Source organism: Paroedura picta, chromosome 15 (genome assembly GCF_049243985.1).
Source record: "Paroedura picta isolate Pp20150507F chromosome 15, Ppicta_v3.0, whole genome shotgun sequence".
In the NCBI taxonomy this organism is placed as follows: Eukaryota; Metazoa; Chordata; class Lepidosauria; order Squamata; family Gekkonidae; genus Paroedura; species Paroedura picta.
In genome coordinates this window covers 19103626-19126946 of record NC_135383.1, presented here as the reverse complement: position 1 = coordinate 19126946, position 23321 = coordinate 19103626, and the positions used below count along the sequence as shown (strand labels likewise).

Below are 23321 nucleotides of genomic sequence, written 5' to 3'. Positions count from 1 at the left end.
CTGAGCTCGGGCAGACCCAATATTGCACTGCACAAGAAGCCAGAAGATGAGCCGTCTTATCTGTTAACAACTCCAGGCTCTGAGGATTTAAGTATCCTCAGATTTGGCCCGTTGAGAATTAAATATTTTGCTCACAAATAGAGAGGATCATTTGTCAGCAAACTTAAGCACTAATATTCAGAGAATTGTTTGAAACTAGTTTTCAGCTTGGTCACCGACTGTTTAAGCTAGCCCAGTTTGGGGGACAATTCATTCTTTTCCAGCATAACAAGCCTTCCCAGAACTTTGCAACTGGAAGATTTTTTCCCAAGTCAAAACAAACTTCCTCAATCGCCGCTACCTGTTCATTCACACAACCGGCTTTGGGATTCATTGTGCCGAACCAAAGCAGTCTCTCGTTCCCTAAATCCTGGTCAGCATTGCTTCTTTTAACAGTCCAAACCAGGGGTAGTCAAACTGCGGCCCTCCAGATGTCCATGGACTACAATTCCCATGAGCCCCTGCTGGCAGGGGCTCATGGGAATTGTAGTCCATGGACATCTGGAGGGCCGCAGTTTGACTACCCCAGTCAAAACAAATGGAATGTTGACATGTACGTAAGATGCTTTATGCAGAGTAACACTGCATTGCTTCTCTAAGAGAAAATTTACCCTCTGGATCCAAATCAACTCCTCTTCAACGAGTGAGTAACCTCACTCTCCTACTTATTTCTTTTGAACGTTATCGGATCACAGAAGAAGCATTTGCTGATTAGGCCCTTTGTAGTTTTAATTCTTACCTTATTATCAGAACAGTCTTCACCTTGTGGTTTACTTTTCTTCCATCAAGATACTCTGATGTGCCTCATCTGGAAACCACTCATAGTAAATTACAGGTTTATGTCTCCTAAAGCTTGCTAGATTTTCTCCAAAGGTGGCGATGCTCCTCCTAGTATATCATTATCCCAAACAGAAAGAATTCAAATTCAGTTAAAGAGACAGGAAGGGTTGGGTCCACCTGCGGCCCTCAAGGCAAAGTCTTTCCCCGGCTTCGGAAGTGACCTACTTCACAGGGATGTTGTGAAGATGAAATGGAGGAGAGCCGATGCTTTTGGTCCCAGTTGGGACTTCTCAAGTGCATTGAGAGCCAGTGTGGCGTCATGCTTCTGAGCAGCGGCCTCTAACTGGGTGCCCTTGGGCCAGTCCCTGTTCTCTCAGAGCTCTCTCAGGGTAGGTGATAGGAAGCCGCCTCGAGGCTCCTTCGGGTAGTGAAAATCGGCTCTTCTTCACCCTTTGGTCAACAGAACCCCCGGGAGTCAGCCGGTGCTCCCTGACTCCACCACAAGAACTTCCTGATCAAGCCTAGGCAGACGGTGAGTGGGTGGGCAGAAGGGACTGTGTCGCTGCTTGACTCTTGTTGCCCTTTCTCACAGGCCCAGGGAACTGCCGATTGTCGCTTTGAGAACGGGTGGAAAATTTCTTGCAGGCCAGACTGGCCAGGGATTCTGGTTGTGGGGAGGGCATCATCTGGGCATAGAATTGGGGCCACTGTGGGTGGGTGGGTGGGTGGGCAGGCAGTTGTGAATTTTCCTGCAATCGGCAGGGGGTTGGACTAGATGACCCTGGAGGTCCCTTCCAACTCTCTGATTCTAGGATTCTAAGTTCCCTTGCCATGCAGTGTGGCTAGTGGAGCCCATCTACTGCAAACCCTTTTGTGCAAGAGCAGGATCTCGTCTCAAAGACTTTGCAGGAGTCGGCCCTTGACATGTGAGCCAAAGAACCCAGGTGCCCTTTAGCACAGCTGCGAGAGGCCTGGATCCTGCCCTCCTGGCAGCCTTGGCAGAGACGAATGCTTGCAATCAGGGGAGGTGTTTTCGGCCTGCTGGTTGTCAACTTTGATCTTGGGCGGGTGTCCTCTCGCTCCAGATAAACCACAGATTATAAGAGCAGCTCAGAAACCTAAAAGGGAAGTGCGTGGATCGTGCCCCAGGCAACCGCAGAAGGCCGACACCCATGCTGCACAGGCCCTATTGTGAAGCTCACCAAGGATCAACAGCAGCGCATACATGCCCTGGAACAGTGGTGTCCAATATGGTGCCCATGAGCACTGTACACCCCCCCCAGCACCTCTCCGGGCAACTTCAAAGAGTTTTTAGAAAGTGCAGGGCCAGTGGGGCTTTTGCTCAGGAAGGCTTCTGATTGGTCACTGGAGACCTGGTTGGCCTGTGCAGAGGTAGGATGGCCCACTAACAAAGCCAACCCCTCTCCACTTGTGGGAGATGCTACCTTCCACTGGGCGGTCTGGGGCGCCACTTGCAGAGGGGCTGAGGAACCAACACCCTTTGCTCACCCCTCTTCAGATCACGGGAGAAGGGAGCAGGGACTCCACAGATTGGGTTAGTCTTTCAGGTGCTTCCGGACTCCGGCTCGTTCCTCCTGCGGCAGGAAGGCTTGATCCCTTTCCTTTGCTCACCCTCAGGACTGCATCCTGGGATTTTTTCGGGACAGCTGGGTGGCCAGAGAAGGACTCCCAAGTTCACTCCACGCCGCAACCTCGCGGCTTCGAATAGAGAGGGCATTTAAAGGGGCCGAGATTCCTTTAAATGCCTTGGGCTCACGGGGCTGAAGAAATTTGGCATTCCAGAATACTCGCTGCATTCCAATACTGAACCAGCACTGAGATTCTGGACTACTGGGGTGGGATGGGGTGGGGGGTTGGTTCACTCTGCCCCAACCTGAAAAATACTGCTGGGGGAGGGGGTGTGTGGCACACCCCTACTGCTAATGCTAACTCTTGGAAGGAGCTTTCCTTCTGGGGCTACAGCGAGACCCCTCCTCCACTTTGGCTGCACCCAGATGAAAATGGGAACCCCTCTGCAACTCGTCTTAGATGGCTTTTAAAGGGCCGGGTGTGGAGGGTGAGTCTATCAATGGACATCGTTAATCGTGGCCAGCCTTGTCCGCCTTTAAGGTACCACCGAACGTTTGTTTTATGTTAGTGTGTCGTAGACTAATGTGGCTGCCCTGCTGCGTCTGCATTTTATGTAGTCTGAGCCTTTTCCATTTTGAAAAACAGATAACTGACATTGAGAAGATTACGCTGGCTGGAGAAAAGGACCCTAATAGAATACCAGCAGAAAAACAACAAACCTACCCAAGGCAATATTCTTGTTCTAACAATATATATAGATTCAATTTTAACACAATTTTTTATATACACGAAGAATCAACCGTAATGGTTTCTAGACAATTCCCGATTTCAGGATCTTCTTCAGGGGTTCAATCCTCCAATATAAGATTGTTGGAACAATAGTGGAAGATTAGTGTGGAAAAATCCTACAGTATTTCCTTATATATTAGAGTTTTAATAATATCAATAGGCCATCGGCTCAAAGGTATCGGGGAATGTTTGTTGAGTCAACCACTGAAGAAGATATTGAATACTGATAGGAATATCGATAGCCTTGGATAGGTGCCTTGTTTTTCTGTTGGAAAAAGGGACCAGCAAGTTTCCCCACCTTCTCCTAGAACACTAGGTGTGTGTGTGTGTGTGTTACCATTGAAGCTGATGGGCAACGGATTCAAAAGGCCTTCCTTCTTTGCACAAAACACGAGAACTCATGGCCGCAGATGCAGCGGTGGCCATGGGCATAGACGGCTTTAAAAGAACATGACACAGATAAGGGGGAGAGCCCCCCTGATCACTGTGGGTGACGAGGGTTAAATGGAACCTCCATGTTCAGAGGCAATCTACCTCCGTGCACCAGTTCCCGAGGAGGACGACAGCTTGGATAGGTCTTCGCCTCGTGGCGCTGCAGGTGGGTTTTCTCAAGCCCGCGGCTGACCGTGGCAGGGAACGGGAAGGGGGCCTCTATCAGTCCAATCGAGCCAGACAGGCTCTCCTCACCTGCAAGCCATTTCGATGTCGCAGTCCTTGTCGATGTAGCAGGGGCTCTTCCCGCCCAGCTCGAGGGTGACGGGCGTCAGGTGCTTGGCAGCTGCCTCCATGACGATCTTGCCCACGGGGCTGCTGCCCGTATAGATGATGTGGTCAAACTTCTGCTTCAGCACCTCGGTAGTCTCAGGGACCCCTCCGGTGATAACGGGGTACAAGTCCTTTGGGGGAGGGGAGAAAGAGAACAAGGGTCGATGGGCAGCTCACACTCTTGGGATGGCAAAGGGCCCCAAGAAACACAGGAGCCAACTCTGAGAGCCAGCTTCGGATCTGGTGGGCCGCTCCTCCTCCACATGCAGCCAGCTGGCCGACCGTGGGCTCGGCACACCCGATAGTGCTGCCCTGACTGAGCAGTTCTCTCAGAGCTCTCTCAGCCTCACCAACTTCGCAGGGCCTCTGTTGTGGGGAGGGGAAGGGAAGGCGCTTGGAGACTCCTTTGGGCAAGGAAAAGCTGGACCCAAGACGTTTGCAATCAGCCATCGGTGCCAAAGGCCCAGAGATGCCGGCTGGGCTGGGCTAAGAAGCCACAAAAGCAGAGAAAGGAATATCCAGCAGAGCCACATCACGATGACGTTACAAATCTGTTTCAGCTTCAGCGAGCCTCCCTATCCTGGAGCAGTCTGCCTGTGAATTCTAAGCTGCTGGAAAAGCAGGAAGGGCTGCCGCCGTTCAACTAATCCACCAGCAGCGGCGATCTTTCGGGGCGGGCCATGGGCAAGACCTCAGTCTCTGGGTAAATGGATGAGAGAGGGTTAATGTCCTCGGTGGAGAGAGAATGCCAGCGAGGGTCTAGTTGTGGAAGCATGATCAATAGCGTGTCTTTCTGGGCTCAGGCTGCAGTTGTGTCATCTCCGCCGAAGCGCGCTCACGCAATCGCCCGCCCCAGCACCCCAGAGCTTAGATCTAGCAAGGGTGTCCACCGTCTGCTTGCCAAAAGCCGCTCAACAGGCAGAAGCCGAGCCACCGGAGCAGTTTGGATGCTTTTGCTTCTGAGGCCCGGCTACAGAGTGGGCTTTGCCAAGCAGCCCGTGGGTGCCTTTGCTAGATCCAGGCTGGCTCCTCTCTGGTCATGTCTAAGCTGCTTGAGCCAACCAAGGAGCCAGGTGACTGGAACGGGGGAATCGCCAAGGAGCTCAAGGTGTGCTCTGCTCCGTTCCGTTCACCTTGTCTTGAGAAGGAAATTGCATGGCTGCAGGAGGATTGCAAAAGGGCAGCCCAGGCCACGCCAGGGCTGGAGGCCCCTCCTCCACCTGGAAAGGCTGAATGCTCAAGAGCTTCTCAGTCCAGGAGAAAATAAGGCCTAAACTGGTGGGGAGGGCGGGGAGGTCAGATAGACTTCAAAACTGGTGGGCACAAATTGGAAAGAGAAATCTTCCCCTTGTCACCTTTGTGTAGCGGTTAAGAGCGGTGGTTTTTAAGCTTTGAGTCCCTGCTCCACAGGCAGCCAACTGGGTGACCTTGGGCTAGTTACGGTCCTAACAGAGCTGCTGTCATAGAGCAGTTCTCTTACAGTTCTCCCCACCTCACCAACTTCACAGAGTGTCTACTGTGGGGAGAGGGAGGGTAGGAGATTGTCAGCCCCTTTAAGACTCCTTCTGGTGGTGAAATGCGGTCTACAAACAACCAACTCTTCTTCTAGCCCAAAACACTTAGGGGAGGACTTTCAAGACAGCCAGTGGGCAGCAGACTCCAAAATGGGGAAAAGAAAATACTTCTTCACAATACATCAGACGAGGGTATTGGGTTACAGCAGCATACCTCGAGAGCCCCTCAGATGGGGGATTCCAAGATGACGTCTGAACGGAACCACAGCCATGACTGCAGTGACACTGCAATTGCACTGCATTGCACCACTGCACCGACAGCCACAGCTACAGCAGTGCTGCTTCTTCCGTCATGACTGGGGTAAGTTGGCCGGTGGGTCTTCTGCAGGGCATCGGGGCTGCTTTGAGTGGGGGGAGGATTTTTATTTCATTTTTCTTTGCCTATAGGGCACTGCAGGCCAAGCACGGTGGGGTAAGGTAAGATAGGAGGCTGTTTTTTATGCTTTTTTGCATATGTTCGATTTTTATTGACCTGTGGGGGCGTGGCAGGGGGCGTGGTCAGCTGGCGTCACTTCCATGGCACCTCGAAACCTGAAAAATACCTTGGGTGTACTTTCATGGTCAAAAGGTTGAAAAAGGCCGGCTTAGGTGGCTCACAGGCCACAAACACGCTGGTGCTGGATTGATTGGGACCGAGGGCCGTTAGTGACGATGGCTGAATGGAACCTCCCTGAACACCAGTTGCCGGAGGCTGCAATGGGCAGGGGGAGGCAGCTTTGTGTTTCTTTTGGGACAACTGGTCAGTTGCCAGGGGAAACGGGATGCTCCGCTGACCCTGTGGTGCGTCCCCAGGGCTCTTCACAGTCATGGGGAGTGATGGAAAGGCGGGGTTTGCTGCCAGAGGATGGCGTGATGGCTGCAGGCACGGGAGGCTTTAAAAGGAGACTAGATGGACTCCTGGAGAAGAGGTCAAGCAGCAGCAACTAGCTGGGGTGGCTACAGGGAACCTCCATATTCAGAGGTAACAAACATCTGCAGGCCAGGTGGGAGCAGGGGAAGGCCTTGGCCTTTATGCCTCGTTGTCGGCAGTCCAGAGGGACTGGCTGGCCACTGTGTGAGACAGGAAGCTGGGCAAGAGGGACTGCAGGTCTGATCCCCGACAAATCCCGATCCTTTGGACTCTAAGCCCAAAAAGGCTGGTTTCCGTAAGGGGGGAGGGGGGGAAGCACCTTCACAGGCAAGGCCTTGACATTACAAGAGTGCCGGGATCCAAGTTGCAATCTGTCCTTTTTTATTATTTGTTCTCTTAATAGGGCAAAGTCCTGATGATTTTGAAGAGGAGCCAGAGAAGTTCAGGGCTAAGTTTTCCAGCTGCTCAGGGTGACGCTCCGACACCCCCTCCCCCCAGAACGCCCTATCCCACCCTCGATGCAAAGCAGCATAAAACAGGTGGTGTAAAACATGCAAATTAGGAGACCCACCCACCCAGATCTGCATCTTCTACATTCATTGTGCTTTTCGGTATGAAATGTGGACTGAGAAAGTAAAAGAAGAGAGTGGTTTCTTTTATGCCCCACTTTTCACCACCCGAAGGAGTCCCCGAGCCGCTTACAAACAGCTTTCCTTTTCCTCTCCCCACAACAGGCACCTTTTGGAAGGTCGGTGGAGCCGAGAGAGCTCTGAGAGAACTTCACTGTGAAAACAGTCCTAAGAGAACTGGGCCAAGGTCACGCAGTTGGCTGCACACAGAGGAAAGGGGAATCAAACCCGGCACACCACACTGGCTCTCAGCTGGAGACGCTGGGTGGGGGAGGAGATATCTTTGCAACATTCCACCCCCCCCCCGCATACCCACCTTGTCAAGATACTGGGGGATCAACTCCTCGAGGAGCTTGGCGGTGTGTTCGCTGACCTCGGAGGGCTTCAGCACGACAGCATTGCCTGAAAGAGACAAGCAGGTCTTTCAACGTTCCCTTCCCCTGTCCATCCTGCTCTTCCACACCAAGGTGTTTAGGGCACCCCCCACCCTATGCCTGGGAGGGGCCAGTCAGGAGGAGAGAAAGAGAAACACTCCACAAGCTTGATGGCTTTTACAGGATGTGAACCCTGGTCTGTTGTAACTGGCTCTATCACAGGCAGTCTGAAATAAGTGTGGGGGGGATGGAATTGGAGGGGGGCGTGCCCAGCCCTTGGGCTAAAGAGAAGTTCCTCTAAATTGCACGTGGGAACAAAATCGTAGCAGCTGCAGATCCGCATGAAGCTACAGAAGCTTTCCGAAATGCTCGACACCTTGAAGGGGGTCTCTCCCTGTTCCCCAAGAGGGGCCCTGCACGGTGTCGGGTGCGGAGTTCAAACTCTGGAGCGTCTTAGCTGAGGATCGTGTTCCCAGTCCTCATGGAGGCATAGAGGGGTCTGAGAGCACGCAGGCCTGCTCAGATCTCAGAAGCCAGAAAGGCTTTCCCAGGGGGGTGAGGTTTTGCCCTGACTGCTCAGATAACTTTGCATACGTGAAGGCTGAGAAGTCGTCCCCCCCCCCCAGCTTTCCTTAATGATTATATTAAGAGATTTTTGCACGTGCACAAACACACACCCCCATGTGCTTGCACAGTACTCCAGAGCTCCAGAGAAGGGGCAGGATTACCTGCCGCGATGGCCCCCACCACAGGGTGCATGATGAGGGCAAAGGGGTAGTTCCAGGCCGCGATGGTCAGGACCACGCCCAGGGGCTCGTGGTGGATGTAGGCCTCGTCCGTCAGCAACATTAAGTTCTTCTCCACGTGCTGTGGAGCGGCCCACTGCGGGAGCTTGCAGATTGCCTCCTCGATCTCCAGCTGCACCACCATAATCTCGTAGGTGTAGGAGTTGTAGGAGTTCTGGGGAAGAGCCAAGAGGGCAAAGCATTGGGGGCCGGGAAAAGGGGTGTGCGGGCATGTCTGTGGAGGGGGCGGGCCTGACTGGCGAGGAAAGCAGCTCAGTGGGAACCTGACCAACCTGACCAACCTCCCGGCGACAAGAAGGACATTAAGATCATCCAATACCAACATGACCTTTTTGGTCCTGGCCCCCACCTGGTGGAACGAGCTCCCAGAAGAGCTACAAGCCCTTTAGGGGCTTGCTCAGTTCCGAAGGGCTCACGAGGGAGAGCTCTTCCGCCAGGCATCTGTTTGGGGCCAAGGAACGAAAGGGGAACATCGAGCTGCCCCCCCACCCCCCCCAGAATGGATGAAGCACTGACAACAAAGCTCATAGATGCGGGTACAGAGGAAATGAAAGGCTTTTAAAACCATTTTAACTGTTTTAATTGGGTAATTGTTATGCATTATATACATTTATGTTTTACACAACCTCGGAGACCACCCCGAGCTAGCCTCCCAGTAGAGGAGGTCATACAAATTCAAATCTACAGTATTTGCTGGTGTATAAGACTACTTTTCCCCCCTCCAAGTGGGGGGGTCGTCCTATACGCCGGGCGCACTTCAGTTGGGATAGACAGAGCTGCCCATAGTGGCCCATAGTACTGTAATGTAATGTAACAAACTCTATATTTTGAGTGGAAATGTTGGGGGGTCGTCTTATACGCCCAGTCGTCTTATACGCCAGCAAATACAGTAAATCTAAATAAGTAAATAAGTGTTGGTGGTCCCCAGGCGGAGGGAAGCGTGTCTGGCCTCAACCAGGGACAGAGCCTTTTCGGCTGTAGCCCCAGCCTGGTGGAATGTCTTGACAGGACTATCTAAGTTTGACAGGGCCTGTGAAACGGCGCTCTTCCGCCAGGCATTTGGTTGAGGCTGGAACAAGCTAGCTGCCAATAAAATGCACGGCGTTCCCTCCACGCATCTGCCATTGTCTCCAAACTAGAACAGTAACGCCCAGATTGACAGTGAAGCAGATTAAGAAATGGGCCGATGGAACTACCAGCAGGTAGGACGGAATGCTGAACTGTTTGGACCAGTATTTTAACTGTGGTTTCATAACGTGGGATGAATTCATGAAGGGGCGGTATATAAAACTAGCCAGCAAGCAAACAAACACACAGAGAAACAAACAAACAGACAGACAAATAAGAGGCCGGCCAGCGACGCAACGCTTAGCAGCACTCACATGCTCTCCCGTCTCTGTGCTCTTTGACATGTTCTGTCTTCTCTGAGCAACGGACTTGCTTCCCAGGAGGCAGAAGCCCCCTCCTTCCAACCTCCCCCACCCCCCAAATCGTCAATGGTCATTGCTGGCAGGGGGGCGGGGCTTCCCAGAAGCCATTGCTGGGAGTGGGTGATGCCTTCAGGGTTGGGGTCCCCAACCTTTCTGGAGCCTGTGCGTGCTTCGGAGATTCCGACGCGGCTGCTGCAAAATGGTCGCTCCAGGAGGCGGAGCCAGCTGAGGAGCGCCGATCGCCGCAGCTTCCCTTCAGTGATGCAGGGCGGAGCCTTGGGTGGCAGCTGCCCTCACAGCAAAGTTTTTAAAAATCCGACCCACCAAGAGACAACAGGAAGCCTGGCTAGACAAGCGGCCAACTTGGCCCCAACCACTACCTAAAACACTCGGAGGGTGCCTGAAAGGGTGCTCCAGGTTACCACGCCAGGGGACTCTGCCTTAGGGTGTGCTGAGTCCCATTCAGCAGGAGGCAGCCCAGAAATGGGGGGTGGGTGGAGGAAGGGGGCCACCAACCTTCCTGAGATCTGCATGGAGGGCATCGGTGATGTCCCTCTCTCTCTCTTTCATCATCCTCTCTATGGCCTTCAACTGCTGGATTCGGAACTCCAAGGGGCGCGTTTTGCCGCTATTGAAGGCGCTCCTCGCCCGCTCCACCGTCTGCTTGATCTTCTCCATGGTTTCCCAAAGGCTGCTGGGAAAGAAACACATCGAATCAAGATCACCATGAGAAAGAAAAAAAGACCCAAGGAGCAACAATGCTAAAATTTGTCCAGCCGCGTAATCGCCTTCCCGCCACACATCAGGGAAGTGACATCACCCACTCACACCTTTTCCTCTCCTTTAGCTCCTCCCCCCCGTCTTTACTACTATTACTATGGTAGCTCTGCCTCATGTTTATTATTCATTTATTTAGATTTTTATATCGCCCTTCCCTACTGCTCTGGACGGTTTACATAAAGTATTTTGGAACATTTACCTAGAATATCAATATCAATCTAACAATAACAAACCAACTAGAACAACATTTTGACAGCAATAACTTTGACGCTATGTCAGGAGGTTCGACCCCTCAGCCTGGGGGAGGGGGGACCTGTAGCTGCTTTGGGTCAGTTGACCTCAAGCAAATGTTGGCTTGAAAAAATGGCGGGAGCTGAGAAGGTACCCAACCAAATCCTCCTCCCCTTTGATTTTTACACCCACAGCGAACCCTCTGAGCAGAGGCTGCCAGTTCCCTAGTCAAGTCCATTAAGGGAGGAGGAGAAGAACAGCCTTGGAGGCCCCCGGGACCTCCCACAGACCCCCAAGGATCCACAGACCCTGGTTGGAAATCCCTGCTCTACACACTCAAGGGATGGTCCCAGCGCACAGAAGAACAAGACCAGCAAGTCGACAAAAGGCAGAAAGAAAAACACACTTCCCAAAGGGGCCGGATTACGACAGAAGCTGCCCTTAAACGTACAGAACACTGAAGCAAGCTGAGAGGCAGGTCAAAGACAGCAGGAGCAGAGGCAGGGCTAGTTGGTTTGACTTTGGAGCAATGATGGAATCCTGGAAAGGGGGGGGGGAAGCCTGGTTCTGGGTGCGAGGCACGGCAGAACCCATTAAAATGAAAACTCCAAAGAATCCGAAAAGAGTCTCGGATGAAGCAAACATAAAATAAATATTTGCCGATCCGGGAATATCTGCCCAGTACACAGACCTTCAGCTTTAGCAATGCTGACACACCTCTTGAGTAATAATCCTTTGGTGTTATATTACAATTTACACCTCCCCATTGGTCCACGTAACTTCCCCAACCCTGGACGGGAGGTTGAGGTCTCAGGGCAATTGGAGTCCCTCAACCTACTAGGCAGGTTTAAGGGGTCACCGGGTTGATCTGAAGTAGCCCAACAAATATCTGAGTCCGGTAGCACCTTTCAGACTGACAAAGACTGATTCAAGGCACTCGAAAGCTCACACCTTGAATCCACCTTTGTCGGTCTGTAAGGTGCTATTGGTCTCTAAGAGGCAGGGTTACTCCCCTCACAAGGTAGTCTTGTTGTCAAGTTTGCTGCCTGAGCAATCTCCGGGGAACAGCCTCTCCTCCGAGGACTCCTACACACCTGCCCGTTCCTAACCTGCGATGTTTCTACTTGAAGGCTATAATAAGATTTATTACCCACCACTATCCGCGACTCTATCTCGCAGTGAGCCGTGCAGTACTAAAACCCCGCATCAAATATAATTCATCCCTCATTAAAAATATCCCGGTGGCCAAGAAAGAAACCCTTATCCTCCACCTCCAGGTTCCGACGCTCCTTCTCGGTGCCTCAGGGGGCGGGATCTATGGAGGCCGGCAATCCACTATTGGATGACAATCTAACCTGGAGGGGCCCACCTGATCTCCCGCCCCCTGGCCTCAACGGAAGACCTGGCGGAAAAGCTCCGTCTTGCAGGCCCTGGGGAACCCAGAGTACTCCTGCAGGGACGGTAGGTTCTACACACAAGGAATCCAGGCAACTGTGACGTCTTCTTCTATGAGACTTGGGCCGAGCCTCCTGATATTATTAAAGCTTATTATTTATTTATTTAGATTTCGATACCGCCCATTTCTTTACAGCTCTGGGCGGTTTACACAGAACCTTGTAACTTACATGAAACATTATGCAGACTATAACATCAAAACAACTTTCAAAAAACATCAAAAGATTACAAAACCACAATTATAATATAATAACAATTAACAGTAACGTTGGGAGAGTCATGGGCAGGCGTTTTACGAAATCCATGTCTATGGTGCCGCTGGGGGCAGGGGGGGGAGATGGGGATTGCCCACCTGTTCCCTCCACCCCAGGGACTCCACCTTGCAAACGTCACCGGAGCCTCTCTCTTGACACTCCGTGTCACCTGCCACACATCCCAAGACCACGTCTGCCATATTGTTTGCAGCCCCTGTTTTCTCAGCGCTTCAGGAGCAATGAGGAGGAAGGAAAGATTTACAACCAAGGTAAATATCTGTCTGATTAAGTTCACCCACACTGGTTTGGCCATGCCACAAAGCCAAACTTAAGCCACCTAGCTAACGCAACCTCTGCCGCAATCTGGTTTTGCCAGCTCTTTGGGTGCCAGCTTCCAATCCTGTTTACTCTCTGCTCTGAAAGGTTTGAGTATTGGGTGGGATGAAAACCCTCAATTTGCTCCCCGTTCCAGCCAACAGAGCACCAGAGGGAAAGGTGCAGCACCGGAATCAAACTGCTGATGCCCAGGAAAACCACGCCTCGTATCTACACCAAGCCAAGGAAATGGTATCCGGCAACTGAAGACAGAACAAAGCTGAAACTGAGAAACCGGGCCTGGATTGAGAAAGCTGGGTGACGCCCTGGGCCCTCCGACCTGCCAGCTCTTTCTCTGCCAGGAGCAAAGGCAATTCGCTCCATACCAGAGAGCTCTGGGCTTGCCTCTGCCTCATTTCTTCCTCCTTCAGAGCCAGTCTGGTGTAGTGGCTAAGAGCAGCGGCTTCTAATCTGGAGAGCTGGGTTTGATTCCCTGCTCCTCCACATGCAGCCAGCTGGGTGACCTTGGGCCAGTCACAGCCCTGGTAGAGCTGTTTTCACAGAATAATCCTTTTAGAGCTCTCTCAGCCTCACCTGCCTTGCAGAGTGTCTGTTGTGGGGAGAGGCAGGGAAGGCAATTGGAAGCCGCTTGGGGATTCCATCAGGTGAAAATCAGGGTATAAAAACCAAGTTCTTCTTTAGAGGCCCCCTCCGAAAGGGACATCATGCTTTCCCCCATGCTAATGCAACTGAATGTGCACTGCATGCTCCGTGCCAAGGCTTGTGCAGGTCCCAGTTAGATCACAAGTGGACTGGGACCCACAGAGAAAGGGCTGCAATCTCCCGTCACCCAATCCTGCTTTCTTTACTTAAAATAGCCCAGGATTGTTCTCTCTTGCCCCACTGGGAGTTCCACATGGACTTATGGGACACATTTAGGATTCCCCAACAGGGCAAATATTACTGCCCCTCTTCATGTTAGAAAGAAAAGGGGAAGCACCAGCTTTTTTGTGCCCGGCTTCTTACTACACGAATCACCTACCCTTCCTCTACCCACAACAGACACCCTGTGAGGGAGGTGGAGCTGAGAGAGTTCTGAGAGAACTGTGACTGGCCCAAGGTCACCCAGCTGGTTGCTTGTGGAGAAGGGGAGAAATCAAAGCTGGTCCTCCAGATTAGAGGCCTCCACTCTTAACTATGACACCACACTGTCTCTCAGTCAGAGGAGCTGTTTTTTGTGCCCCACTTTTACTATCCAAAGAAGTCTCAAAGCAGCTTACAATCGCTAACCCTCCCTCACCCCACAACAGAACCTTGTGGGGCAGGTGAGGTTGGGAGAGATCTGTGATTAGCCCAAGGCCACCCAGCTTGCTGCATGTAGAGGAGTGGTGACTCCAGCCCAGTTCTCTAGATTAGAAACTGCTGCAATTAACCACGACACCCTGCTAGCTCTCAGCACACAGAAAGTGGACCTTGGAAGAGGCTGAAGTTCTTTCTAACTGTCTGCCACAGTCCTGATCTTGGGATTCAACTCCCAGCATGGAACTTGCAAAAAGACATTTGATCCTTCACAGAGCTGCGGCAAAACGGAAAGCAAGTAGTTAAGATGCTGGCATGCTGAAGCCAAAGGTTTCTAAAATCCCGGCGTGGGTGCTGTAATCTCTTCTCGAATATCTAGCGTTTTCACACGCTCAATCTGAATACACTCTAGGAGGGAGACATCCCATCTCTCCATGCCAATTCCCTAGTTACATTTCTGAATTGTCTCTTTTTCTCTCATGCCTCCAAAGTGACCATGAATGGAGACAGTCCCAACTCCCTCCCCACAACAGTCCTCTTACCCCACTGCCCATTCAGCACCCACCAAGGTGTCACCTCCTCCAAGCTCTGCAGAAGAGGCGATTATTGTCCACTGTCTCTGCTGTGGTGGTTCTCCCCGCTGTTCTGATTCATGCAGCAAGATGCCAAAGGGATGGGATCCTTTTAACGGCTGTGCGCGGGAGGAGGAAATTCTTGGCAGGCAGAATTCCCCACCCCTGTGTGGAGCTCTCTGGCTGCCAACAACATTCCCTCTTTTACATCCCTCAGTCCAGCCAAACCGGCTATAACAATACTTAGCTTGAGGATCCGGATGGCTTGGTGCAGTGGTTAGGAGCACAGACTTCTAATCTGGCAAGCCGGGTTTGATTCCTCACACCCCCGCATGCAACCAGCTGGGTGACCTTGGCCTCGCCACGGCACTGAGAAAGCTGTTCTGACCGAGCAGGAATATCAGGGTTCTCTCAGCCTCACCTCCCTCACAGGGTGTCTCTTGTGGGGAGAGGAAAGGGAAGGCGACTGTAAGCCGCTTTGAGACTCCTTCGGGTAGAGAAAAGCGGCATAGAAGGACCATCTCTTCTTCTACTTCAGTAATCTTTACAAAATACATCAATTCAGCAAACTGCACAAGCTTTCATACAGAAATGCTGGGCCCCTTGATGCCAATCTCTCCCTGTACAGGTCAAACCACTGGGAAGCCATCCCCATAACCAGCCAGACTTCTGCCTGCATGGCATGGGAGGAAGTTCGGACAGAAAGCATCCCCCATTTGCCCCAGCATCGTGTCAATTACCCTGCCCTTCTCCTCTACCCCCCCTCACTGCATTCTACACATTTAATTTCCACCACACTGGAGGGGGGGGGCTGCCCCATCCTTGCCCAGGAGCTGCCTAACTGACAGGCACACATCCACCAGGCACAGCTTTCCCTAACAATCTCCACGCATGTAGCCCCTGCATGACAGGCACCTCGTTAGCCCGGAAGAGCTGAACCTGAACCTGACGAATGACTGACTGCACTGTAAGGAGCCGCGCAGGGGCGCGCAGAAAGACCCTCACCAGGGGCAGAGACTCCTCCCACGCCCCCCGGGCTAGGGGGGGCGCGCCTGCGCAGCTCCAGCTTCGTCCGTCCCCCCCTTTTCACTTCCGACAGCGCCCCATCGCTTCCGGTCCGGCGCCGGCCTCTTCCCGGAAGTCGGCCGGCCGTGCTTCCGGTCCCCTGTAAGCCGCTCCCCGACTTTTAAGTGGCTGGGGGCGTTTGATTGACACCCAGGGAGGTCGGAGGGATGGGGCGCTTGTCCAGGGCTGCGAGGCAGCAGATTTAAAAGAGAGGAAACCTTAATTAGCCCTTTCCAAAAAAATCAGAGTCCAGTGGCCGCTTTAAGACCAACAAAGATTTATTCAAGGCGGGAGCTTTCGAGTCTGCCGAAGAGGGCTTGCACTCGAAAGCTCACGCCTTGAATAAATCTTTGTTGGTTAAAAGGGGCCACTGGAGTCTGATTTTATTGTGCTGCTTCAGACCAACACGGCCACCCATTTGCATCTACCCTTTACAAAAAGTCACCCAGGGGCAATAATAAATGCAGGCGGGTGGCCGCATTGGACTGCAGCAGCAGGAAGACCAGTCAAGTTTGAAGACCAGTCAAGTTTGGAAATCTCTGTGTTAGGAAAGAGGAAATGATTGGCAAATTAGTGGACAGGCGAATGAAGAGGTTGATAAGGTCATTGGTCTGACTCTAGATGGGCTCTCGAATCTGCTAAACATCTTCATTCTACTGTTTATTGATCATTTTTTTATTCTAGCCTTGCTGGAAGGTGTTCAAGACCCTCGCTGGAATAGCCAGCTGACTTGTTACCAGCAGAACAAGAACCTTATAAACTCAGCTCGTTCCGAGCTGAGTTTATAAGGTTCTTGTTCTGCTGGTAACAAGTCAGCTGGCTATTCCAGCGAGGGTCTTGAATCGGCTCAACATCTTCATCGCGCTGCCTATTGGCTGGAGATTTTCATGATGCCGTTTTCTACTTTCCTGCTGATTTCTTGAACTCATAGAGGCAGCCTGGGGATTTCTATTTCATTGTCAGAAAAAGTGCACGTGCACATAGAAGCTCACCCCTCGGGGGTAACTTTGTGGGGCTCAAAGGAGCCACCTGACTTAAACTTCCTTCCCTCAAAATTAAATTGATTTCAAGAACTCCAAATCGGAGGCAAATTGCTTTCTTTTCTTTTTTATTTGTACTGAGCTGTCAACGTCCCCTCCCCTTTCTGACCCGGTGTTAATACGATTAAATATGTGGGCAAAATGCTGTTCAGTTGCAGCCTATTTAGGCCAATCCTCTGCCTGCCACTGCAAAGTGACCCTGGGCTTCCTTGTTGGTCTCCCACTCAGGCAATAACCAGGGCTAATAAAGGTACTGTGAATGTTAACCAGGGCCCATTCTGCACACATAGCATAATGCACTTTCAGTGTGCTTTGCAGAACAGGAAAATCTACTTCGAACGTGCATCGAAAGTCCATTATCTATTGTGTGCAGAGGGCTGAACCAGTTTAGCTTCTCAGATCCGATGAGATCAGGCTAGCCCATCGACAGCACCAGGTTAAACCTTTCCTAGCCTGGAGACAGTGGTGGGATAAGCTTGACCTGTTGGTTGTCCATTGTCATGGTTGACTAAGGTAGAGGGGAAGAGAGATTTTTAAAAAGTCAGCTCACAAGGCAGAGGAGAGACACCCCCCCCCCTCACATACACACACACACATTTGTTCCGTCCAGTTATACCCATTGTACAGGAAAGTGTGCTCAGTCCAATAACCCCCTTGCCAGGACCACCAACCTTCTGTTCTAGCTCAGCTCTTTAACCACGGCAGAAAATGGACAAAAGTGTTCCACGCGGGGCCAAATCCGGGGGAAATGTTGCAGAGCACCAGTATTTTCCTGTCACGCAGCTCTTTTGCCCAAACTCTCGTGCTGCTTTGCTAGCCCTGGAAAGAAGAGAAGACTTAGAGGAGACTGCCTCAAACTGCGGCCCTCCAGATGTCCATGGACTACAATTCCCAGAAGCCCCTGCCAGCAAACACTGGCTCATGGGCATTGTAGTCCACGGACATCTGGAGGGCCGCAGTTTGACTGCCCCTGGCCTACAGTTTCCGCATGGCGCTGTGTCCCTCGGAACACGAGGGAGACTACCAACTTTCCCACCTGGCTGGGCCTTTACAACTGCGTCTCCAGCAGCGATGCACAATGGCTGAAATCGGAGGAACCCTGCCAGCAGATATGAAAAGATTTTTTGGGGAAAGAGCCGCCTTGGAGAAAATATTTGGGCTCACAGCGCCTTCTCCTCCTGGGGCAGGAAAAAACACCCGAAATGTTTGTGTGGAGGTGGAAATGCACTTGAATATAAGCCCAATTCTTAGGAAATCCCTCTCTTGCCTCATACGTGTCAGAGGGCAGGAAGTTGAAGAAATCATGTCAAGACACAACAGTCAAGGGAGAAGTGGCATGGGCTGCAGGGATGCGAGGGACCGTGGGGACGGAAGACGGTCCGAAGCGGAAATCCCAGAACTGCGCCATGGAGACAAGCCTGAAAAGCACACGAGCCGAAGAAGGACCAGGGGGATTTGAGCTGGTGACTGGAGGGAGGGAAGCAGAAGAAAGAGAGCCGGTCTGTGGGTGTCACACCAGTAAGGGATGCTGGAAGCCGTAATGTAGTCTGATGCCCCCCAAGCCCAGTGTACAGAGAGATAGAAAGAGAGAGCTTAGGGGGATCCCAACCCAATGGGAAACAGCGACCGTGCAGAGATGGGAAAAGCAGCAGCAGAGGAGACAGAGATGCGAGGGGCTGCAAAATGTCCGAGCAGCCCAAGACTGTGAAGAAGGAATAGAATACTCGGGTTCAGATAAGAAGAGTAGTTCTTTTATACCCTGCTTTGCACTACCTGAAGGAGTCTCAAAGTGGCTTATCAACACCTTTCCTCTCCTCTCCCCCACAACAGGTAACCTGGCAGGTAGGTGGGGCAGAGAGAGCCCTGACAGGACTGCTCTGTGAAAACAGCACTATCAGGGCTGTGACCAACCCCAGATCACCCAGCTGGCTGCACGTGGAGGAGCGGGGAATCAAACCCGCTGCTCTTAACTACAACACCAGAACACCACAACGGCTCTGGTTGCCGGTAAGGGCAATTTCAGAGAAGCAGAGAGGGCAGAAACCTGCGCTGAAGGTGTTGCAACGGGAGCTGGAGAAGAGAAGCTGGATGCAGCTTTGGCTTCGCCTGCTGCAGCCTCACACTTCTTGCTGAGCTCGCACCCCTTAGGGCTCCCTCCCCAGCAGGCTCTGCTCCTTGGGGGCTTGACTTGCCTCCCACTCGACGCTTCCAGTTCCCCACGGCCAGTCCGGTTTCCAGCTCCTGCCCTGGCAACTGGGCCGGGGAAGCCCAGGGGGAACAGCCTCAAGAGAACCAGACTCCGCCTGGCTCCGCCGGGGGCTTTCCTGGCAGCGCCACCCCCCAATGCCAGCCAAAGCGCACCAACCCGTCCCAGCCCCCCCATCCGATGCAGCGCTGCTTCGCAACCGCAGAGAGCCCCCCGCCGGGAAGGGTGGCGGCCTCGGGGCGCGAAGCACGAAAGGCAAAAGCGCCAGGAGCTCCCGACCTCCAGGCGGCGCCTGGAGAGCTCCCGGGATTAGCGCTGCATGATCTCCGGGCGGCAGCGTTGGGCTCCCGGGAGGAAAGCGCTGCTCGGGGCGGGGGGCTCGCAGGCAGGAGACCCTCCCCTTGGCAGGCCCCACCCTCCAAGCCTCCAGGCGCGGCGCCGCCAGATCCCCCTCCTACCGGGCGAGCGACGGGAAGGAAGGGGCCTTGGCCGGCTGGGGAAGAGGCTGCTGCGCCGAGAGGAGCCCGGAGCACCCGCGGGGGGCTGGACGGAAGGACCCCCCTGCCCTGCCCTGCCCGCGATCCCTGGACGGAGGGGAGCGGTTACCTGCCGGTGCGCCCTGCCGCCCTCTGGCTTCCGCGGCTGCGACGAGCGCGCCCTTCCCACCGCCCTCCCGCCCGCCCCTTTGCCGCCCTGGGCAGGAATTTGGATGCGCGCCCGGGCCCTTAAAGCGCCAGGCGGCCGCCGCGCTCCGGGTTGGCGTCGGCGGCGCTTCTTCGCCTTCCAGTTTCCCGAGCAAAGCCTCCCTGCGCAGAGGCAGTCTACCCCACCCCCCTCGAATGCCCAGTGGCTTCGGCTCAGGGCCGTGGGGTGGCTCAAGCAGTGGGCAGCGACGGGGCAAAACACCAGCCCCGCCACGAATTGTGCTCGCCTTTCAGGGGAGGCTGGGCTGCTGCCCTTTTCTAGCGCATCACAGGGTTTGCCCTTCGGATTGGGACCAAGGCCATGAGCAGGGTCCTGTCCACTCCATGTGCAAGTGCTTCGTCCCTTGCCGCGACCCACTTGTGGGTGCGCAGCTGTTGGAAGGCGCAGTGTCTTTCCCTCTTTGCCACGGCACATTGTGAGGCCTTGCTCCAGCGAGCACAGCGCACCCACCCAGGCCCGACTTTCCTACCAAGGTTCCGCGCACGTTGGCTCATGCACTTTCAGTATGGAAGTAGATTGTCCTTCGTGGAGGAAAATCCAGCTACAAAAAAGACTCTGAAAGGGCATTATCCCGATGTGTGCAGAAGGTTAACGGTTAAATGTTCAGCGGGGACATCCACCCAGTTGATGAGGGCCCCGAAACCAAACAAAGGTTCTCTTTTGTGCTTCACCAGGCCTCCTGTTGCTTGCAGTCACACATGGAGGGGCTGGGCTTAGAAGCAGCGCCAACCCACCCATGGCCAGACTCAGAGCTCACCCTCTCCTCACACACACACACCTTGGCCTGCCACCCTTGCATGACAAAAGCAGCCATGCACAGGGCCTGTTTGTCCAGGTAGCACACCTTGCGTGTGCTACAGGCCCCTGCACAATGCCTTCCCCCATGGATCAGGGCCATAGCCTTACTCCCTCCTCGGTTTAAGAACATTCAGTTCCTTCCACTGTGGGTGTCCCTCTGCCCCCAGCATTAAAAGCACTCTAAGATATCGCAAAATAAAGGTAGGGTCACTCCGGATCAATCCTTCTTGCTGCAGAAGGAAATTTTAAATCGCCCCAAATCCAAACGGAAATCGCATTCTGTGTAGAGGGCAGGGACTGAATCGATCTGGGGTTGGAATAAAAGCTCCGTGCAGTTTACACCCAGGTTGGGGCCAGGACCAAAAAAGCCCTGTTCGAGGCCAGGCAGACGTCTTGGGAGCCCAGGATAGCCAGTAAAATTCGTTCCTGCTGCATGAAAAAAGTGGACGATTCCAAAATTGTAACAAAGGAGAGACAGAATCTGTCCAGTGGCTTAATTAAGTATAAGTAGATTAAAAGTCTCTTATCTCATTTATTTAGACTGACTCTGCCAAAATGGTCTCTAGATTTATTTGTTTTCCGTTCAGTCTGGCTTTCGTCAGTGGCAATGAGTCCGTCCTTGCTAATGTTTTAATATAATGAGGCAAATACTCTTGTATAATGGAGAGTCAAGGCTGTGAGCTTAATTAAGCCACTGGACAGATTCTGTCTCTCCTTGAGTAAATTCGTACCAGCAGAGCTGAGAGCGCTGCAGGGGGCATAAGCAACCAAGCAGTCCCCGCAGATAAATTGCACTTTCCTAGCCCCCTGTAGATCCGTAAACTGCCTCTGGTGCAACGGACCCTTCGATCGCTCCTGGCTCTACGTCCCACAAGTGCTGCGCTGCATGGGCCTGGCACTGTGATGGTGCCGCTCATGTTCTCGCCCCCTCCCCAAATTTCTGACCACGGGCCTACCGGACCTGCCGACAACCGCCTGCTTTGACTGCCGAGGAGCTGTCTTCTCCAGCTGCCAGCCAGAGTGGTTGGCCTAAATATGTTCAGCGCACTTAAATGAAACCAGAGGGAGGCGCAAGGGGCTTGGCAGGCCGATCCTTTCGCAACAGTCCCTTCTTATCGGTTTCTACAAGCAGCTTGGGACAGGGACCGGCCGGACTGGATGCCTTGGCTGTGGCCAGGTTAAGTTGAAGGAGGGATTTCAAAACCCCATTCAAATCTCGGCCTCTCCTTGCTCAAGGGGGACCACATGCACCTCCCCGCCTGAGGCCTCGCCTGTCCTGCTCCAATTACCATCAGATCGGGTTGCTGGCTCTGATCTCCCACACAAAGGACACTGATCCCTCGCTAAATACACAGGGCTTCAGAGTGGTATTTCCCCGAACAAAGCCTTGTGAGTTTGGGTGAGAAGCCAGGTTGGCCTGAAGCAAAGTGTGAAGCCAGAGGCACACTTCTTTGGATACTGATGAAGTCTCTTTGCACACAAAAGCTTATACTAAAAAATAAACTTTGCAGTCTTAAAGGTGCCGCCTGACAAACCTTGTTTGATCAGAAGCATGGGGCAAGAAAGCCCGCCTCTCTGCAGCCTTCCAGCCTCTCCTCCATGTTGTTTCCCTGACCCGGGTTTTCATTTGGAGACAGAAGGGGCTTAGGCTACAAGAGGCTCGAGTTCAAATCTCCCTGGGTGACCTTGGGCTACGTCTGGTCTCTCGCCCTACTCCACGAGGCTGTTGTGAGGACAGAGGCCTGGGAGAAAGGCCAGGAACGAAGTAGAATAAATATTGGCCAATTGAACAAAAATCATGGAAGAACATTTCACTTTAGCCAAGAATTGGAAAACAGAGACAGTTTGTCTCCCCAGAGTGCAGGGTTCAAGATGTAAGAGCCACCTGGATGGTAAGAGCCAAGATGGTAAGAGCCACCTGGATCACTGGAGATGTTTTCATGCAGTTTCCCAGCGGACCAGAGCTCGAAGCCCAAGCTGGGTTCGTAAAGAACCCAATCAGGAGCTTGAGATCTCAGCTGGGGATCGTCAGAACAGCCAATGGGGAATGAGGATTACTGCTGTCCTGTGACCCAGTGGTCCCCAACCTTTTTCTCACCGGGGACCACTCAACGCTTGACAATTTTACTGAGGCCCGGTGGAGGGGGAGGTAGTTTACTCTCAAGCTCTCTGATCGCTATGGTAATGTTTAAACATCCCTTCAAAATAAGATACAGACACGCCACAACAATGAACATAAGGAACATTTTATTTTCATGGAAATTTTAACTCATGACAATGACAAATCGATGGGAACCCTGAGCTTGTTTCTCTGCAACGAGATGGTCCCATCTGGGAGTGATGGGAGACACCCAAAGTGTATTGTAAAGGGCCGGGGGGGATGAAGTAAAGGGCCGGGGGGGGGGAGATGGCGTCCTTCGTGGCCCACCTCCAATTAGTCGAAGGACCACATGTGGTCCGCGGCCCACAGGTTGGGGATCGCTACTGTGACCAATGAAATGCCAGAGTGGTTGGCCAATGAGAGGTCTCCGCCTAGGACCAATGAGGTTACTGGGCGGAGAGATTCTTTTGTTCTGTATTTGTATATAAATTGGGGCTGCTGGTGGGTTTTTCTCAGTTCAGTTTTGCCTCTTCATGCTGAGATCACAATGAAGAGCTGACTGAACTCCCTTTGAACCATTGAACTGAAAGGGATCCCCAGGGTCATCCAGTCCAACCCCTTACAGAATGCAGGAAACTCACAACAACCCCACGGATTTAACACCAGGGATTGAACCTGGGACCTTCAGCATGCTAAGCAGAGGCTCTGCCACTGATCCGCAGCTTAGTTTTCAGCGGTGGAAGGCAGGGAGCAGAAAGAAACCCTCTCTCATTAACGTGCTGGAGTGCGTTTCGGGCTGCCATTCCCAGGGCAAAAGGAAGCTGTGAGCCGGGGGGACGTGTGATGGAGGATAAACACCTGCTCCCCGAGCACT

General features: G+C 52.9%; 1 protein-coding gene and 1 long non-coding RNA gene across 15 annotated transcripts; one reads left to right on the top strand and one right to left on the bottom strand.

Annotated features, from left to right (window-relative positions):
• Positions 1-793: 793 nt before the first annotated feature.
• On the bottom strand, positions 794-21348 carry LOC143824804 (aldehyde dehydrogenase, dimeric NADP-preferring-like). Of its 14 annotated transcripts, none has more exons than XM_077312520.1 (8): positions 21303-21348; positions 17309-17456; positions 10143-10320; positions 9393-9437; positions 8119-8350; positions 7333-7418; positions 3886-4094; positions 794-927 (listed from the first exon to the last, which is right to left on the bottom strand). In XM_077312520.1, exons 3-8 carry the CDS (start codon positions 10302-10304, stop codon positions 810-812), a joined length of 852 nt encoding a protein of 283 aa, XP_077168635.1. In that variant the 5' UTR covers positions 10305-10320; positions 17309-17456; positions 21303-21348; the 3' UTR covers positions 794-809. The 14 variants fall into 14 exon arrangements, with proteins under 14 accessions (XP_077168635.1, XP_077168636.1, XP_077168633.1 ...); XM_077312521.1 differs by having other exon boundaries at positions 21308-21329; XM_077312518.1 differs by lacking the exon at positions 21303-21348 and adding an exon at positions 19450-19512.
• Positions 2714-7038, top strand: LOC143824805 (uncharacterized). The gene is made up of 3 exons (XR_013226882.1): positions 2714-2949; positions 5573-5838; positions 6791-7038. It is a non-coding gene; the product is annotated as an uncharacterized LOC143824805 (long non-coding RNA).
• Positions 21349-23321: the final 1973 nt, after the last annotated feature.

Bases quoted from the DNA above. Each gene is read 5' to 3' on its own strand.
- LOC143824804 (XM_077312520.1), bottom strand. From the start codon at position 10,304: ATGGAGAAGATCAAGCAGACGGTGGAGCGGGCGAGGAGCGCCTTCAAT. The intron at 7,419-8,118 runs GTAATCCTGCCC...TGTCTCTTTCAG, and splicing joins GGTGGGGGCCATCGCGGCAG to GCAATGCTGTCGTGCTGAAG. The intron at 928-3,885 runs GTGAGGAGAGCC...ATGATATACTAG, and splicing joins GACATCGAAATGGCTTGCAG to GAGGAGCATCGCCACCTTTG.